The sequence below is a fragment of the Anas acuta genome, chromosome Z (genome assembly GCF_963932015.1).
Source record: "Anas acuta chromosome Z, bAnaAcu1.1, whole genome shotgun sequence".
NCBI lineage: Eukaryota > Metazoa > Chordata > Aves > Anseriformes > Anatidae > Anas > Anas acuta.
In genome coordinates, this window is record NC_089017.1 from 57,776,434 (window position 1) to 57,796,521 (window position 20,088).

General features: G+C 39.4%; 1 protein-coding gene across 4 annotated transcripts in view; it reads right to left on the reverse strand.

The window, feature by feature from the left end:
- Nucleotides 1-4,822: 4,822 nt before the first annotated feature.
- Nucleotides 4,823-20,088, reverse strand: part of GRAMD2B (GRAM domain containing 2B) — a 41,491-nt gene continuing 26,225 nt past the window's right edge. For 3 of the 4 annotated variants that reach the window (XM_068666662.1, XM_068666665.1, XM_068666664.1), the window contains 9 exons: nucleotides 16,395-16,490; nucleotides 15,316-15,387; nucleotides 15,113-15,193; nucleotides 14,326-14,437; nucleotides 12,550-12,672; nucleotides 12,324-12,414; nucleotides 11,752-11,853; nucleotides 9,708-9,801; nucleotides 4,823-6,044 (listed from right to left, as the gene is read on the reverse strand). In XM_068666662.1, the coding sequence (XP_068522763.1) occupies nucleotides 6,003-6,044; nucleotides 9,708-9,801; nucleotides 11,752-11,853; nucleotides 12,324-12,414; nucleotides 12,550-12,672; nucleotides 14,326-14,437; nucleotides 15,113-15,193; nucleotides 15,316-15,387; nucleotides 16,395-16,490 (813 nt within the window). In that variant the 3' untranslated portion in view covers nucleotides 4,823-6,002. The remainder of the gene's footprint in view (nucleotides 6,045-9,707; nucleotides 9,802-11,751; nucleotides 11,854-12,323; nucleotides 12,415-12,549; nucleotides 12,673-14,325; nucleotides 14,438-15,112; nucleotides 15,194-15,315; nucleotides 15,388-16,394; nucleotides 16,491-20,088) is intronic. The other variant, XM_068666663.1, reaches the window with a different exon arrangement.

Consider the following 20,088-nt stretch of genomic DNA (forward strand, 5'->3'; position numbering starts at 1 on the left):
AGCCTGATGATAACCCCTGAGAGCATGGCTGCAATCCTGCCATGAGCATGGAAGCTTGGTCATCCGAATAACTTCAGATTCAAGCTAAGCTGAGGAGGCACGGTATCACTGGCCAGTTTGACTGAATGTTGTGCACCATCTTAAGTGTGCAGATGACACCAAGTTGGGCAGCAGTGTTGATCCGCTTCAGGGTAAGAAGGCTCTGCAGGAGGATCTGGATAGACTGGAGTGATGGGCTGAACCTCATAATGGTGGCTACCTGTATGAGATTCAACAAGGCCAAGTGCTGGGTCCTGCACTTGGGGCACAACAACCCCAAGGAGCACTACAGGCTGGGGGAGAGGTGGCTGGAAAGCTGCTTGATGGAAAGGGAATTAGGGGTATTGGTTGATAGCTGGCTGTACATGAGCCAGCAGTGTGCTCAGGTGGCCAAGAAGGCCAACGGCATCCTGGCTTGTATCAGAAACAGCGTGACCAGCAGGGCTAGGGAGGTGATCGTCCCCCTGTACTCAGCTCTGGTGAGGCGGCTCCTCAAGTACTGTGTTCAGTTTTGGGCCCCTCACTACAAGAAGGTCATGCAGTGTTTATCATCAAAACACCTACATTTTGGGGTAGGAATAATTATCATTAAAACAGGAATAGTTAGCATCATAATACTGTGTGAAACTCAGGGGTTAAATGCTCATAAGAGTTAGTACGCACTGCATATATTATTTTATTATATGCATGTGACTGATTTTAGTTGAAATCCAAGAATGTTACTGGTAAACAGAGAATCATTTAAGAGACAATTAAATGAAATTTATTGGTATATATTTTATTGTGCCTGTTCTCTGAACAACAGGCTATCATGAAACTTTACAATTATAAGCTTGGATCATATTGAATTTATAACTCAAGACAGCAAAAAACACCCTCCTTTTGTGAAGTCTCCATTACATGCAGCAATATTTAACAAAAATCTCCACTGAGTTCAAACCGTAAACCTAGAGGTGTCAAGAAAGGCTAGTTGATTTTCCCACTGGAGCAACTGTGTATGTCAGACTGATAGTCTCACCAGGCAAATTGAAAGCACGTGCTGGCAAAACCCTTTCAAATGATATTTCTCCGCTGTTTACAAAAGCATACGCACAGGTACTGAGCACAAAAGAAACTGTTTGCTTAGTTCTCTGTACAAATAGCCAGCTTTGTCGTCATCTTTACTGCATGTCACACCTGCTCTGTAAATCAAAAGACTCCTGTGTTCTTGGGACTAACACCTCACAGGCAGCTGCAGCTGAAACAGGAGAGCAATGGCCCTGAGAGGTCTGGGCAGTCTGAAGGTTTATTTAGCGTTCACCAGCTGACTGTGAGCTGGAAGCTTGGAAATGAGGGTGCAGGCATAGCAGGAAGCTGGGAGCAGTAGTATACAACTTCATGAATGTTCAGGTGAAAGTGATAGCATTAAAATCAAACACACACAACCATTTGCAAATGTTAGTATGAGCTACCACCTTTAATGTTCTGCTGAGAGGGTTTTATAATATTTGCCTTCCTCGGACTACGAACTACTTCTCACCAGTGGTAGCAATCACTTTATACCCCTCAGCTCAAGCCAGATCAGGCCAGTAATTTTGCAGAAAACCAACTCTACAATCCCTCAACCCTTTATCCCCTCCAAACTCACACTACTTTGTTTTCTCCTCCCTTCTCCTTTCTGTGAAAATATACAGTAAAATAGCCAGGAATATGAAAAAGGGAATAAAGCAAAGGAAGGACTCTTCCTCTTGACAGTAGCCTGAAGTTAGATGAATTCAAAAATACTAGAAAACCATGCCCATAACATTGCATTCCTTCACCCTTGCATCTCCTGGTACTCTCAGCTGTTTAGTCTAAGTTCATACCAGTGAAGCGGAGAAAATTATCTTTAAGTATTCTCACCAGTCCACTATGCAAGGACTCTATTTGCTGCATATTGACAGAACGTACTGTGGAAAAGGCAAGCCATGCCTAGGACTCCCACCCACAACCACCAAAATGTCTTGGCACTTTCTTCAAAAGTAATTTTCTGAGAAAGAAATTCAAACAAAGTGTTGTGAAGTTTGTTGGTTTGTTTGTTTGTTTTCCTCTCTTAGAATAAGAACTTGCATGAACTGAAGCAGGTTCGGCTAAGATTGTTAAAATAACTGGATCACCAACTTGAACTAGGAAAGACATTGCTGATGTACTCCTGTTGCCTTCCACACATCTCCACTTTCATAGCATCTTGCCAGAACCCAGTAATACTACTAAAAAACCCCCAAAGTCAGAAGGATTGTGAGGCCCCACTTTCACGGTCTGTATTCATACTGAAAATCAAGACCAAGTGAGCTTTTGCCTATCTGCTCCACCACGCTTCAAAACTGGGGGAACTTTGTCCTCATTTTTTCCTGCCTCTAAACTATGAGGGAGCTTATGACAACAGACAATTACGTGTCTGACAACAGACACACATAAGCTGGACTATCTCTCCTATGATGTGGAGCACCTCTCCTGTGAAGAAGGGCTGAGAGAGCTGGGGATGTTCAGCTTGGAGAACAGAAGGCTCCGGGGAGACCCCGTTGCAGCCTTTCAATACTTAAAGAGGGCTTATAAAAAGGATGGAGAGGGACTCTACTCCAGTAGATAATGATAGGACAAAGTGGAATGGTCTTAAACTAAAAGAGGGCAGATTTAGACTAGACATTAGGAAGAAATTCTTCACTCTAAGGGTGGTGAGGCCCTGGCACAGGCTGCCCAGAGAAGCTGTGGATGCCCCATCCCTGGAGGTGTTCAAGGCCAGGCTGGATGGGGCTTTGGAGAGCCTGGTCTGGTGGGAGGTGTCCCTGCCCATGGCAGGAGGGTTGGAGTCAGATGATCTTTAAGGTCTCTTCCAACCCAAGCCATTCGGTGATAAATGATAGTTAAAAAAGAAGGAAGGAGAGAAGAAAAGGAAAGAGGGAAAGAAGGACAGAAGCTTTTTTATTTTTTTTTTATCAGATTCTCAGGCAACCTCTGCAACAAATGACTAGTTATCATTAACACTGCTTAACATTTGGTGTTATTTCTGACTTCCCCGAAGCCACCTCTTTCTGCACAACTAGTGTTTCATCTTTGCAGACCAGCAAAACCCTATCATTTGGGCCATTATCTTAACCCTGGGAGGAGAATCCCCCTTACTCTTCGCCCTATTCCTACCCTCTTTGGAAGCCGCTTTTCCTTGCTCGTCCTTGCTGTTGTTACTTCCCTCCCAAACAGGATTAAGGCAAAACACTCTTCTTCACGAGACTGATCCATGGCACTGAATCACCAGACCGAGTCACAGGACAAAAGCCAGCCCACTTCAAACGCACTTGTAGTCTTGCACATCCACCAAGGTCTTGTCTGTGCTCTGCCCCCCAGTTTGGAAGTGCGACAGCACACAAATGTGCACCAACATCTCCGAACAGCACAAAATCCTTGAGACATCATCCTCACCCCACCTCTAGGGAAATGAGGCATGAGGGTACAAACTGCAGAGCTGAGAAGAGGTGGCCCCGTGCAATGGCTCAGTGAGCTGAGGTGACCACAGAACCCAAAGCTCTCCCTGCTGCCGCTCTCCCTGGAGCGCAGTTGCCTTCTCCCTCATGTGAGGCACTGCCACACCTCTGTCCAGGCTCAGCTCCCCTGGCACGCTGCCACGCAGGCTAAAGGGCACTCGTCCACCTCTGACTGGTTACTCATTCGCTCCTATAATTATTCTGTTCGCTCATGGCTAGCGATAAGCCTGCCCAAGGGCTTAGCCGGCCTGCTTTACATAAGGTAAATGTCAAATATTACCTGTCTCCCCGATGTTTTCCTAGAGAAAGGCACATCCTTGCTGATGTAATGGAGTAAAAGGCTAATTCAGCTCAGCTGATGGATGTGATCAAGTTTCCGTGAAGTTCCTTTGACAAGGTGACTCGTGGCTTCGTTTTAAAGCCCCATAAATGGAACTACAGCCTTGTTACTCAAACTGACTTTACAGGTAAGCAAGCAGAGAAGGGAAAGAGGTAAGAGTCCAAGATATTGCATAAGCTGCAGAACTGTGGAGAAGAGGAGGGGGCAGGGAAAAAGGAGAAGAAAAGAAAATAAAACTGAAAAATAAAACCCTTTTACAACAGTTGCCTCATGAAAATAAGTTTTACAATAAGCCCATGCTGACTAAGGAAGGAAAGGCAGAGGTTGCAACAGGCCGAACAGTCAAATCTCACAGATTTCTGACCAAGCATACTCAGATGTAAACTTGAGCCAGGCAGGCACAATTACAGATTACATAACACTGTCAGCTGCCTCCGCATTACATTATTCATCTGTCATCCCTCAACAAGGAACCACTTGAGAAAATTATTAATGTTTCCTTACAAGAGGTAACTGAAATGTGAGAGGTTCCATCTGAACAACAGAAGTTTTTTACTGCTCAGCTGACAGCACTGGTACAGGCTGCCCACAGATGTTGTGGTCTTCCTCCTCGGAGATACTTAAAAGCCACCTGGACGTGGTCCTGGGCAACCTGCTTGAGCATGGAGATGACCTCCAGAGGTCCATGCCAACCACTCTATGCTACTGCAATTCCTACACACGCTGGGGGGGCAATTTTCTTCTACTTGTTTTGTCTTCCCACACGGGGAAGACCTTGGGTAAAACTGAGTAAGTGGAAGCACACAGGCAGGATACATCAGTACTTGGTACTACATTCTGCATGAACTTTGTGTGGTGAGGTATGAGCCTACTCAGATCATAAGCCTTGTGTTTGACTAAAACTGATGGATGGAATTGGGATGATCCAAATTATAGTACTGAGGCATTTGTTTTTAAAAAAATTTATTTAAACAAAGTAAGGTACATTTCACAGAAATGGTCATAAAATGCATAGCATATATAAACAATACTGTTACTTTACATATACTAGTTGTTATTATTTTAAGTATTGCTTTTTTAAAACCAACCAGCCTGCTTGATAAATCAGAAAGCTAAAAAAAGTTATCCCCACTTCAGGACACTGGATAAAATAATGATATGACAAAGCAGATGTTCACTTCTTCATTCAGTCTACTGGAATTATTTTTATTGCTGCTTTACTAATTTGTCAGTTTCTGTTATGTGGAAACATGGCATCCCTGGAGTCACATACCAAGACAAGACTTCTATCAACTGGAACATGAATTGCACTTGCTCAGACAACCAAGACTCCATGCAACCACAAGGAAAGGTGACTGAGGTCTTCATGTTGATTAACTTAATAGACAGAGACTTTATGTGTGGACAGAAAAATCATCATTTTTTCCAAGTTGTGCACACTTGTCACACCCATACTGCTGTTCATAAGCAACTTGATTGTAAGTTGGCAAGTCCATACATATTTCAAGCTTTACTTTGATGTAAAATTAATGCCCGGTAGAAACAGACCTTACCCTCAGCATTAATGCAATGCGGAACTGAGCCTATTTACAGCACCTTAGAGCCTGAGCACACATCAAACATTCAGAACTTCATAAAATCAAATCCAGAGGTGTCTGCTTTTTGATCTTTGGGATGCAAGGGCAGAAAAAAAAAAACAGCACTGATTCATTACACAGCTGCATGCCAGATACCAACTCATTCACACAACACTTCAGAATATGAATTATAACTGAAATTCTTCCCATTCATACATGACAATAGACAGAAAATAAATGCTGAGGTAAGAGGAGTTGCACCGGGTTTGCACTGGTATAAGGAAGTCTAAAATCAAACAAGCTGTAAAATTCATTAATTGCTTCACACAGAATAGAGAAGGAAAAAACCTCTTATTTTCAAAACATACAGATACATGTATTTGCTCAAGAATAGAATGACTTTCTGTATTGTGACATAAGCTTTACAGTAGTTTAACCTTGGCTTGGACTGAAAACAAAGAAGTTTGAACTCTGGCCAGCGGAGCTCCTTTGGAACTGTTTGTCAAGCGAAATAAATGAAGGCTCAGGCAGTCCAAGAACATCAACATTTTATTCACCATCTTCAAGTAGTTTTTGTAAGTTGTTCTGTATCTAAAAAAAGAGACAAAAATTAACTGGGCAACAAGAAGTGTTATACTGCATTTTTAATAAAAATCTAGACATTCTTCAATATACTTTATGTGTGCCCGTTAATTCTGCCACAGCTATTTATACCACTGGTATTCATGTTAAGTGCTTTCTACACTAGTCAGAGGAACAACTAGATATGATCAGCCAGCAGCAAACCTAGCTGACCAACTGAAATCAGGCTGATAAAATCATCTCCTCCCATGGATTCTCTTCTTCATTAGGTCTGAGAAAACAAGAGAACAATACCAGAGCTAGAAAGAATGGACAAGAAATGCAATTATTTTGAACTTGAGCAAAATCTACTAAAAGCCTCAAACTTACAAGTCACAGCTTCTAGGTATCAGTGGGTTATTGAAAGAGCTTTATAACAGCTTAAGCTACATAGACTGCTGATGTGCACAGAAAAATAAAGTTTTCTGAACAAAAACAGTTATGTCCCATGTTCCAGATTTAGTGTAGTGCTTGTGGGATACATTCTGTCAATTACACTGAAGGCAATTTCAAGTCAGTCACATCCTCAAGATTACTTATGCAGATCAATTTTACACAGCCTATTTATCTACCTTCCATCTCACTGTCCTTAAAAGCAGCAAAGGGGGAATACACTGGGACACACCCTATCCACACGCGTCCTATACATCTTAGTAGTCACCGGCCAGATTTAGTCACAGCTACTTTCAGACTTCAATTTGAGGATCAGTTTGAGGAGACATTGTACTTCCTGTTCTAGATACCACTTCTTAATCCTACCTCGTGATCTTCTGGCCCAGAAGCACACCTTTTCCAAGAACAGTAAGAAGCAGGTAGTTTTATAAGAGCCTTACACATGAATTTCCATTCATCAAGCTACATTAGAATAAGGGAATGAGTAACAACATTTTCCCTTCCCTTCTATCCTAATAGACATGGTGCATTTTTAACAACTTGTTAAAAACATTAAAAAACAAAACAAAACAAAAAACAAAGCCAACTTCCACTAGGCCATGGAAATTTTGTGACTCCAAGTATAAAGTGGAACTGGTAAAAATCACAGGGTTGCATTGAAAAAGTCATTGCAACATACTTTTGTGCTTAACATTTGCTAACTGAAGAGTAATTTTTAGTTTTTAACCTAGTTTCTGCAGTGTATCTTACAATGCTGCAGTCCCACAGGAAGGGAGGGGAAGAGATGAGAATTTGCACAGAAATTTTTATGCTAGTTTTGCTTCTGAAGCCAGCTGCAGTCAATTACTAGCACTTTTCACCAAGACATAAAACAAACAAGCAAACAAACAAACCCCAGTTGAACAGTTACAGAAACTTTGCTAGGAGGACATGGAGCTATTAGACTTCCACCCGTTGTGCAGTACATGAGTAGGGTCAAACACTGTTCTAACAACTGCTGATCTGGGTTAGGGACGTGGCGATACGCAGCTGCAGGCAACGCTCAACTTGTATGAGAAGCAAGTAATAGTGTCTTGAGTATTTTGCAAAGACAAAGTAAGGCTTCAATTCTGCAGGCACTAACTGAAAAAAGCACATGACTTAAGACTCTAATTCAGGACAGAGGGTCACTTCTCTGGGAATAGCTGAATGCTCTGACCATCCGGCTGCCTTTTACCATGGCTCCTAGCTCAGACTATATAAGGGACTGTGAAAGTGCCTAGGCCTGCTACAAAAGACTGGCTGGCTTCCCACTGAAATGAAATGAGGTCTCCCATGAACCATCTCGCCAGCCGAAAGCCTGCCCCGGACAGCTGGAAGGCAGTAACCTCTAAAATGGCCTAATATGGCTAAAGATTGTAACTAGTAATCATCTGGTAAGCATTTTTCTCTTGTATTCATAATGCTATCACCCAGAGCATACAAAGGGGTTATGCTGGTATTACTCTAGATTTCTACAGACAAGGGGGTGGCCGTGTATGGGGGAAAATCTGATTTTGGCAGAGGCTCTATGAATCCTATGCCACACAGGTAACAGTGATATTATATAAACGTAGCTTTAAGCTATTTGGGAAACCTACTTTGGGGATAAAAAGGCACTGAAAGACTTTGGCAAACACCCAGTTTTAGAACAGAGGCAAAAGTATTCCATGTGACTTAAGCATGTAGGAATTTCAAAAAGTTTTGTTTTCACTAATCCTTTTTTTCTGTGTTTGGTGAGTGATACTGACTTCTTCCCAATATACATGTTTCATATGCTTATACTAGGCATAGGTGTCAAGATTTTGGTGGTGGTAGGTGTCAAGATTTTGGTACTGCGGGGTGACCTCTGTGAAGAGAGGCTGCGGCTGTCCCATGTTAAATGCAGCCATTCCAGCTGACTCCAGTGGACCCACCTCAGGACACTGCTGAGCCCAGCAGAAAAGTTGTCTGCACCTCTGGACAAGCACATTTAATACATGGCAACGGCACTAGACAGAGAGAGTAGGAAAGAAAAAGAGTCCGAAACAACACAGGGAACATCAAGGCTGGAGGAGGGGGTGGAGGAGGAGAAAGGAGAAGAGGAAGGGTGGAGGTGCCCCAGTGGCAGAGCAGATATCCACACTGCAGCTCATGGAGAGCCCACGGCAGAGCAAGTAGGTATTTCCTGAAGGTACTGCTGCCCTTGGACGAGCCTACTCTGGAGCAGAGGGAAAATGAAACAAAGGAGTGGCAGAGACAAAACTGCCTATACACCAACTGTAACCCCCCACTGATCCCCAAGAACAGCTCAGGGGCAGGGAAGGAGGAGTCAGGAGTGAAGATGAGCCTGGGATAGAGGGGTGAAAAAGTGATGTTCCAACATTTGTCTTGGTTTCTTGCTACCCAAATCTATTGTAAACGGCAATAACTTACTCTGATTTTCCTCAAGTTGAGTCTGTTTTGCCTGCAGTAGTAACTGTTTTGCAATTTACCTGTCTTTATTTTGACCCACAGACTTTCTCATCCTATTTTCTTCCCCAGTCCTGCTGAGGAGGGGGAGTGAGAGAGCCGCTGAAATGAGGGGTCTGACTGCTGCCCAAAGTTAACCCACCACAACACCTAAAGCGGAAATAAGGTCTCCCCACCCACTCTTGTTTTGCATAGGATTCCAATTTCAGCAAGGGCATTTAGTCTTGCAATTAGAGAATGGTAAAGTGTAAAGGTCATGTACAGGGAATTACACAGCTGGTGAAGCAGCATTTGTGTTACTGAAGATAAATAGGCAGATTCTAGCCATTCTGTATAAGGAGGATGACTATTTGTGAATGCCAGCATGTTTTTTGTTTGTTTGTTTTTTTAAATCAAAAATACAAAAATGCAAACAAAAGCTACAGACAAGGATCTCCTGTTAAAGAAATTGCCTGAACAAATTCTTAGCCCCAATGGACAAAGGAAAAAAAAAAAAAAGATCCATATATGTAATAATCACCTCCTGAAGTGTCTGGTTTACTAGTGTTCTTTATCGTGGGTCTCAACTCAAGACAAAACACTTTATATATACTAATGTATGTACTTGGGCTAACTTATGATAGAGAAAACCTCAGCCTTTTGTCTAGTAAACATGCCAGTTCTGTGTACCAAATCTGGGAGTGACTTGACATTTTCAAAATAACAGACTATAGAAATTCAGCAAGAACCTGATTAATGTATCAGCATTTGCATCATATCGTATGAATTTACCTTTTCCAATTTTATAAGATTGGCAGTTAATTCATCACAGAGGGCATCAGCATTAATTTGCAGATGAGATCCCAAACCTTGGCGCACTGGATGGCTGTCAAACAGAATGGAGAATTCAGTATAATGGAAGTGAAAAAGTAGAAAACAGAACTGAAAGACACATAGATAGAAATACTTTGAATGGTAACATTGTGAACTGTACTTGTTTACAGAAGCAAAGGCCTAAGTCACTTTTGTACTCTTGACTGCATTCTTTGTATTGTCTCATTCCCCAGAAGCTTGGATGAAAACTTTACAGCTATTTCCACTAGAAGTTAAAGAGTTGCATAAGTTCTGTGCCTTGTGACTTAGAGGAAACCAAAAAGCCCAGCCTATTGACACGGTTGAAGTGCACATTAGGTCATCCTGTATCTTGTACTGTTTTATATCAGAATGACAGAAAACAGGACCTTCCTGTTTAAGAGTGCTTCTGAAGAGGGGAAAGTATCCTGCTAATCAAAATGTGCCAGAAGTGGGAAAATGTTTTTTAACATTGCCTACTATTTGGTAAATTTACCCTTCTCCTCGTATTATTGGTGAAATACAGATTCACGGCCTTTTTATAGGATAAAGCCTTTTTAATACAGCCAAATACAGCCTTTTTAAGATAAAGAACCATTTCCTTTATATTCCTTTTTTTCAAGGACATAAATCTATCTTCTAGCACAAGCATGCCTGTCATGCTGCTTTCCACAGAACACACGTGAAAGCAGCTGGATCCTAAGCAGCAGCGTCACCGTTCAGCATGACCAAGATTGCATTGTCAGTGACATATTTGTCTTGGAGGGGATGTCAAAGAAAGCTGAGTTAACAAGCAACCACACTCAAGGATTTGCTACAAGTCTGAAACACTTTGCAGACAGTTCCATCCAGCCTGGTACAGCTGTCTCAAATTTTATTTTCTTCTGTTTTTCAGGTGGTGCTTCTCTAGTTGTCAGCATTCCTAACTGTGTGTCACTGCAGGCTTTGCAGTGAGATTTACAAATGACTTTAAGTCATGTTTCTCAGAGAAGCTCAGAAAAAAAAATCCATTGTAAGCAGGGGAGAAGAGTTAATGCAAAATGTAATACCAAATAAGCTCATAGCATTCTCAGCATACAGCTGAACTGCCTTCTGTTCTAAGAGAAGAATCGGAAACTACAATGGCATACTGCCATGGTGCATGCCCCTGAACTGCCTGTCCATTTGTTGTTTACAGATTTCCTGTGCATGCAACATGGATAAAAAAATAACATCAGGGGTAGATCACATTCATGACTTTGGTTCTTCCATAGCTATGGAATAAAATTACTGAAGAATTGCTAGGAGAATTCTAATAAAAGATCAGCAGTCCTGCACTAGTCCTTCCCTAAACTTATCATGCAATAACACCACGTTTTCTATTTTTATAAAGTTTGAGTATTTTTTACATGCTACCAGGAAACACGATTTGATGACTATCTTTCTACTTTATATAGAGAGCAGTCCTTGAACCCTTGGCATATCTTTTTGCCATTCCTCTTCAAATAAACAAAGAATGCTTCCTGGTTGCAGATTTTACTATTATTACTATTATTTATTTTAGCAGGACAGGACATCAGTTTCTAAAGATGATCTGGGCAGCCCAAAGCTTTGGAAAACATCCTACAAACAAATCAGATGTATTAGTCCAAACACTATGAAATATGTTCTGTCATCTTAGGCTAATACTATGACATTAAGACTGAAGTCATAGCTTTTTAAGAGAATCATCAATCCAGAAAGAATTTCTCTTTATCTGTTTACACTTAAGTTACTCACAGCTATCTGAAACATGCTGAAAGTAATATTACTTAATGCAAGTGTAATATGTCATGATAACCCTTGAACAGAAACCTGTGAGATGAGGTTTGGCAGATACAAGAACTACAGTACACAAAGAATCCCAAGGGCACTACAATATCACAGGAGTTTCAGAAGAAAACAGATTGAAGCACTGGAAAATAAATATTTTTTTAAATTAAAGTAGCTACAGAGTGTATCTTACTCTTTAACATGTGAATCAAAGGATGTGATGGAAATAAGACGTTCCTCCAGGACATTGATTTTATATCTCATGTAGAAGGTAGAAAATATTAAAACACAGACACTGTAAGAGAGAAAAATAAGGTACATTAGTTAAGTTTGTATGAACATGGAAACTTCAGAAGTACCTGAAAATTTTAATATTAAAAGGCAATTAAATCATTATTTGTACTTGTTGAATAATAATGTCATCTTTTAAAAATCTTTTAAGTTTCTAAAACTCAGGAATACCCAACCAATGGCACTCAGACAGATCTGAAAGTCTATTCCTTGAATATGGCTTTGATAAATGCCCCATAAAATGAACTTGCAAGTTGTTAAACTCCAGCGTTTCCTGAACCAAAACATCCTTTACTTTTATAAGTAAAAGGCACATTAAATAGGTCTGCCCTGGCATTTCTATTTCTGAGAAGGATAAAGGCCAAAATTCACAACAATTTCCTCCTTTTCAAGCAAAGCTTAGAAGATACTAATCTATGTATACATAAGAAAATCCAAGTATTTTGACAATCTTTATATTAATTGTTTACTTACAGAACTGCATAAAATATAAGTATGTGGTTCAGCGATAAGAGCTTCTGGGACTTCATTTTGTGGAAGAATCTGAAAGCTTCAGAGTGACCTGCTAGGAAAAGAACAAAGCGTTATTTTGATCAAAACACAGCAGGGTACACAAATGGTGTTCTGAAGCATGCAACAGACAATATAAATTATATGAACTTAAGTAACTCCAACTGAAGATCTGCCCTTAATTCCTTACCATTTCGAAGGCTGTTTCTGGCTTTTCCATCAGGTACGTGTTTACTGTGTGCATCTGAACGGGCAGACTTTGCTTCGGTCTTTGAAACTTTCAAGTGAGTCTGTGTCTCGACGACATGATAATCTGTCAAAAGCAAGATTTTGAATAAAGCCAAAATATGAAGTCAAAGGAAACTATTAGTATCTTAGGTTTATCAAGAAACAGGAGGATTTTAACAAGCATTTCTGGACATGGATAGAAAGCAGCAGTTGGTTTACTGTCCTTAAAACAGTTTGCATAATAATTCAACATAATGACAAAACAGAAAGAGGCAATTGGACAGGAAGAAGATTGTGTATGGTAAATTTACATTTCCAGATCCTTTGAGAGATGGCAGCCCATGCAAGCTCCACAGATGATCAATGAATTTCCAGTTAGAAGATTAAACAGACCCAGAAGTAATCTCTCAAAAGGACTGAATATACTGTAGTGATGATTCCAAATTACTTTAATAGCAATTTCAAATGGAGATAAAACATTGTTACTTTAAAAGGAAAGACTATAGCTCCCTTTCCTGCCTTTTTTTTTTTTTTTTCCCTAATTGCAGATGATATCTTGAGTGAGATAGGACAGAAAAATCATGTCTCACACAGATTTGCTCATGTTTTAATTGTACATTCTGGACTGATCTAATGATACCAAGAAACAGAATCACAAGGGCCCCTCAAATGATTTTCCTTTAATTCCTGGTGATTCTTTAACTGGATATTGCTTTTTTTCCGCTGTGTAAAAGAAAATTGAAAGGTTTGAAGTAGTTATCAGCTTTAAGGAAGAAAGACAGCAAGTTAGATCATTATCCAGAATCATTCACACTGCAAGTAATGACACTAAAATTTCTGCTCCACAAACACCAAATAATTAAAAATACACACACACTAAATACGAAAGCAAATAACCTCAAATTGTACTACTGAACAAAACTGACATTGGAAGAAAGAAGAGTTAAATAAAACTAACCCAACTGAAAACTACTATTAAAAATATGTATTTATAATGTTTCATTTGAAAGTAAAGGTAAAAATTTCTAATTATACAAATTCACTGAAGTCCAGATGGAACCAGGAATAAAAATGGAACAAAACCACATTAATATGCTAATATATAGTAATTGCATAGCAGACTAATAACCTAGATTTTGCTGTTAATAACATTCAGCATGTGCCACATTAAATGAATTCTGCAATATTTATGAACTTATGCTCATAAAACTATAAAACCAGGGTTTAAAAAAAAAAGGAAAACCATTTCAAAAATATTTTTTTTTTGTTGACCAAAAGCCTGTGAATGACAGAGCACATAATCTTTATTCCTATAATTATACACGTAAGACATTACTGTGTAACCTGAACAACTTCAAAATAGTTCACTAAAAAAAAAAAAAGAAAAAAAAGAAGAAAAAAACAACAAAAGAGAAGAATAAAGGACAAACATCTCCTAAGTTGTAGGTCTGGTAGCATAACTGATAGGGAGTATAGGGAGCAGACAATGCATGCAACTGGAGGCAGTAGTGATAAATCAAGTGTGATGCTTACAAAGTCATTTCTTAACTCACGGGATGACAACGGGATATAATAATGGAAACCCAGTTATTGTGACTTGGAGGAAGACCTTAGATAAAAAGGACTCCACAGGACTGTGGAGAACATAGATACACCTCCACATGGGAAGGGGATTGCAGAAGTAAAAACTGAGAGCTAAGCTCTATCCATTTTCTTGGGGCCCCACAATCCCACTCACCTTGAAAGCATTCAAGCTCTGGGGTCTGTGAGCCTGTGCTACTGGACTCCTCCATCTCTTGTCTTCGTTGCTGCACTATTCTATCCAGATCAGAATAGTCCTCATTGAAATCCTGATGGAAAAAGAATCACAGCAACATTCAGCCCTGTTCTAAGTCTAATTGCTCTTACTTCCCCTGACCTCCCTTTAGAAACCGAATAAGCAATTACAGACTTAAAACTGTCTGACCAGGAACAATTTTTGATACCAAGATGTTAAGATCAATGTCAGCAAAATAAGCCCCTTATCACCAGAATTTAAGCCTCATTTCCTGCCTTTGTTTAAGTGAAGAGATTAAGCCTGTCAGCAAAAGAAATGCTATTAGACAAACACTGAAGTCTAGAACAGGCATTACTAGTTAGAATCTGGTCATCACATGTGGCTAACACAAACCTTTCAGTTGTCTGAGCTGGTTCAACAAAGGAAGAATTGCAACAAGAAACACTTCAAAAATAGCTAATGGCAGAGGAAGTGGCAACTCTAAGTTAGTACTGAGAGTTGTGAAATCTGTCAGCTAGAGAGAAATATATAGGGCATACGCACCTAATCAGATCAAACTGCACCTTTGCTAATCATTTCCATCGCTTCTTAATGTTAAATTAAGGATGTTAAATAATGTTTCTGAAGCTTAGAAGCCTCAGAAACAAATGTCACAAATTCCTTTGGTTTCCTTCCCTCAGAATTTATAAGTAGGACTTGCAGCGAACAGTGCCATGCAACAAAAAGAACAAACACTGAAACTGTTTACCAGGGTCAGAGTTGTAGGACGATCAGCCCTGAAGCTGTTTTCAGCAGAAGATGGATTGGAACTGTTGCCTATACTTGTATCCTGAAAAAAAAGCAGCAGTTTTAACAAGGAACACATTTAACAACTGCCTAGCATTTAAAAGCAGTAAAGCAGTAATAATGAACACAAAGCTACATACTGTTTTCATTCCCATTAGTACTTACCCCAAGATGTCTACAGATAGATTTTAATAGCTTGTAGGTGGTATCTCTGGAGAGTAAGGACACAAACATGTACTGAAAAACAAAATTTCCAAAACTGAGAAAAGACACACAGTACCAGCTTCCTTTCATCTAACTAAAAATAGTAGGTGGTTTTGTTGATCACATAACTATTTTAAAGAACCTTCATATAGCAGGGAAAACGTCTGCTCTTTCTAAACCTATGAACTGAGGTTAATCACATCGAACACAGAGGAGGCACAGAAAATTCACCATGTTCTGCTGCAGGAACCGGAGTATAGCCCAGATCTATTATTCAAAACAAATTTTCTTCTTTGTTTTAAAGACTTTGCATACTGTGTTATCCCTAACTTAAAAAAAAAAAAAGCAAAAAAAAAAGCTCATCGTTTGTACATTCTCCCCTGATGTCCACAAAACTATTCTGTGGTGAAAATGGGTCATTTCTAAAGCTGCTGATAGGACGGATAATCACATTTTCTACTGATTGATGCAATTACTACAGAGAATTACTGGGAGAAATTGTATTTTGTTGCAGCTGGGGTGTTGCTGATCAGATGAGTCACTCTAATCAATGTAGGAATACTGTAAAGAGCTGCCAACAAGGTAGATAACCCTCCCTGCATGCACATTCCGACCCAATTGTTTTAGTTCCCCCAGTGCCACTACAGAGCAGTCTTGGAGAATGAGGAATGACAGATTACAAGCAACAAGTTGCAACTAGAGATTCCCTTTCTCTTCTCCTCATCAAGCTAAATATAACTTTGTTTGCTGCAGGTCCGAAGAAAAAAGACAGGAAGTTAGCAGGAGGGAAAAGATTGTCCTTGCCTGTCACCAGAGAGGAGGCAGAAGCCCAAATTATCCCCTAAGAAACCAGATCCTACAGGGTCAAAACTCTAAATGATGACAGTTTACCAATTCTTCTAGCTGTTTAAATGACCACCTGGCACCTTCAAGAATCCCTCATGGTATTACTGCCTGTAAATAGTGAGGGCAAGAAAGCAAGAAAAAAATGAAAAAGAAAGCAGTGGGGTATGAGAGTGTTGTCCTCTACCAGTACTTACTCTATCTGTGACTGTTGCTATGATCAGAGCATTTGGCACAAGAAGGGCAGTTTTGGTTTTCTTCAGAAGTGTCACTGAGAGCACAGGTATGCTAATCTGAAACAAGACCATTGTAGTGTTAGTCCCAATACATGCACACAAATCTGCGTACACAAGGAGAGAGTCTATCAATTGCAATAAATCAAATCTTCAGTGCTCTACACATAAAGATTTATCTGCTACGTCCCTGATTATTAACAACTCATTTGGGCAGGTATGGTTTCAGAACAACGCTATTTCTTAACTATTTTTATTTTGATCAGATGCTAGTCTAGGTTTTTGCTCCTGTTTTCTTTTTCTTATTCCTTTCAGCTCTTAAAAGACTACAGGTTTAGTTCACTGTAGATCTGCAGAACAAACTAGTCTTAAAGTTAGTCTTCCTGTTTAGGAAAAAAAAAAACACATTTCAGAACACATCAAACAAGAGGCTTGTTGAAGAATGAACCTATAACTCTTCACCACTTACTTTACAGACCCCTTAATTTGCAACAAGCAACTGAGTAAACAGCTTGTCCTTCGGTATCACTGAAAAATTCAATACCCACATACCTACTGTCTCATTTAAATTGATTCTTATGTGTACCATCCAAACTTCAACGTTAATGTTGAAAAGTTCTCAATTTTGCCTCATTTGCATTTATATCCAACTGCATTAGTGATATGCCTGCTACGTTTCAGAGTATTTTGATTCGGATATTCTTTATGGGGTCTTGTAAACCTCATGTAACAAAGGACTGAATAACTGGTTTGAATTGCTGTTGAAAAGCCTAGAGCTTAGGGAGTTAGACAAATTGGTAAATCCAGGATACACAAGAATAGACTACTGTTTCTGTTAAGAATTCCTTTGCTTCAACTACCTGAGAAAGTCAGAATTTAAATTGTCCAAAGATTGATTAATGAGTGATCAGAATGCCAAAATGAAAACATCAGTTCAGGAGAATTAAGTTAACTCCGTGCAGTTTCATAAAACCTTGTTAACTTTTTTTTCAGAATAACAAATGCAAAGCAACATCAAGTCATGAAATGAAAAATTATCATTTTTTCCAGGTAAAAAAAATGCCCTTGTGTACATGTATCTGGATGCAAGATTTCCAGACAGTGTTTAAGCACAGCTAATCACTTCCCTGATTGTCATCTAAAGGCCAGAAGGTCACTCAATTACTCAGTAATTTAGTTTCATTTAAAAAATCTGTGCTAGAGGGGAAGGGGTGAGGGCGTAAGACTACCAAAACAAAACCCAATTTCTGTAATTTCATATTTTTAGGCCTAGGCCCGTAAGTCTGGACAACATTTTTCTATCAATTCTTGATATGTCAAGTCTATTTGTCCTGCTTCAGAGGTCAAGTCTTTTGAAAAGCAGTTATTAAGCAGGTACTCCACTATACTCTTTCCTGAAGTGGATATTTTCTTGTTCCACAAAGTTTTTGTAACGCTTTCATTCCAAAAACTCTTTTTCTGGGTGGAAAGAAGGGAGTAGCTATGATGTGTGTTTGACTGGAAAAAAAACAACTGCCACGTAGTCAGAAAAGAATTTGCATCACTTTTAAAAAGCAAACAAAGCCAAACTAAACAAAATCCAAAACCAATACAGATTTTCCAACAGTAATTCTGCTAACAGTAACAATAAAAAAATGTGTTTTAGAAGTTTTTGAATTGGTTCAGTCCACCTCAAAGATCTTTAAATAAGAGATGTTAATGGCATTCTGCTGCATGCAATTTTGATGGATAATGTTACTGTAATCAAGACTAAAGAGTACTTAAGTGGGATTAAGTACTTGCTTACTGCACTCTTACTTCAGCATTAGATTAAAATGGGAAAATCACTGCAAAGTATTTTATTTCTGTCTGGAGCAATAATTCTTTCATGAAACAAAGTTTTCCTGCAGGCATCTTGGAAAGCAACTAAAACACTATGATGATGCTTAGCTCCAGGAAAGATCGCAGGCCCATACATATAGGCAAAACAGAATGATGTGGAAAGAGCGAAGTCTTTCAATGCCTATTAAGTCCTGCGGAAGGAATCTGTTTTTCGAACATGCGAAGTGTTTGTATTGCAGATTCAAGTCTCCTGACCTGCATAGCTATTTTACCCACCAAAGATTTTAACAAAGATTCTGTAGGTAGAAAACTAGTGTTGAAAAATTAAATAGAACATGTAGACCTGCTACTTCTCAAAACAGATGGGTTCTGAATACGTTTAGATGGTTCCAAGCAATAGAGATCTTGCATCTTGGCAACTATGTCAGTATGCGTGACTGCTATGAAGGTGGTTCTTCCTGTCAGGCTTGATTTCCTCCTCCCTCTTTTACATTATTCTTTATTATATCCCTGATTTCCCTGTTGTTTTGTTGGTGGTATTACTAAAAGTCAGTGCATGCTCTACGTGACTGAACCTAGCTTTAAAGTGTGTGTGTTGCGGGGGCTGAGGAAGACATACGGAAGTGAATGATCAGGCCCATCTCTTTCACTCTTCATTTTTTCCCCTCAATATTTTCTAAAAAATATTCTACAAACATTATTTTCTAGTACTACATGATTATAATTTTGCACCTTTTTAAAGGTCTTCCAATTCTACTTGGCAGACTCTTACTAGGTTTTAGTCATAAACATTTAGCTTAGCTTGAATTTTAGAAAGCTGTCCCTCAGCTTGGAATAGACCCATGCACATTTCATTTGTGCTGAGCAGGAGATTACTTACACAATGACTTTAACGACAGGATAGGTGCTACTAACTATGAATGAAAAGAGTAAATGATGAGCTAGTGCCCAACCCTTTGTTAATTTTGATTTCCTTGTAGTGCTACACAGCTTTCACTAACATGCACACTATTCACGTTAACATACTACCTATAACTAATACAATCCATCAACTAGGGAACAACCATAGCTCAGTTCTTGGGCCAAGCAGTAATATGCAATAAGCCATGAAGTCACTCTCAGCAGTGTGTTGTTAATCATTTTAATCATTTTGTAAACCTATTCTACCGTCATAAAAGCCATTTCAAAGACATACTGTGTTCCATCACAATGTTTGACAGAAGAGAAATAAGATATTGCAACTACTAAACTGGTTTCAGCACCTAAATTCACTGAGAAGGGGCTGGATCAGAACAGGAAATCATTCAAGGAAGTACTTGAGAAAGAAGGAAGCAAAAATCAAGCTGTTTCCCAATAAAAGCTCAAAGACAGAGCAGAGATTACATAAACAAAGAAAAAGAGCCCCAAACCTCCAAACCAATAAAAACAGAACACACTTCCTCTTCGACACAGTTTTTGATCTGTATAAATAACATTTGCCACAGGGGCCGGCCTAAAACCTTATGTGGGTCATATCTATACCGAGGAAGGAGTAAATGATGAACTAGTAAATTAGGATCTTCCCAAGGGTTCATGTCCTATTTCTGTTCTTCACATTAGACTCGCAAGTAAAAACCTTGCAGCCTGTTTTTTCTTTCCTACTCATCTGTTCATGCAAAACCAGAAGGATCAGCTAGAAGAGCACCTTTGCCACTCCACTCTGAAGACAGGTTTAGTTTCTTCTTTAATTGTTACTGAGCATGCTTGATCCTTCCCTACATTTTCCCAATGTAGTCGTTAAACTTTTCAACCTTGCCTCCTCCTCCTCTTTTTCAAGTGTTTTCAAACCCAAAAGACA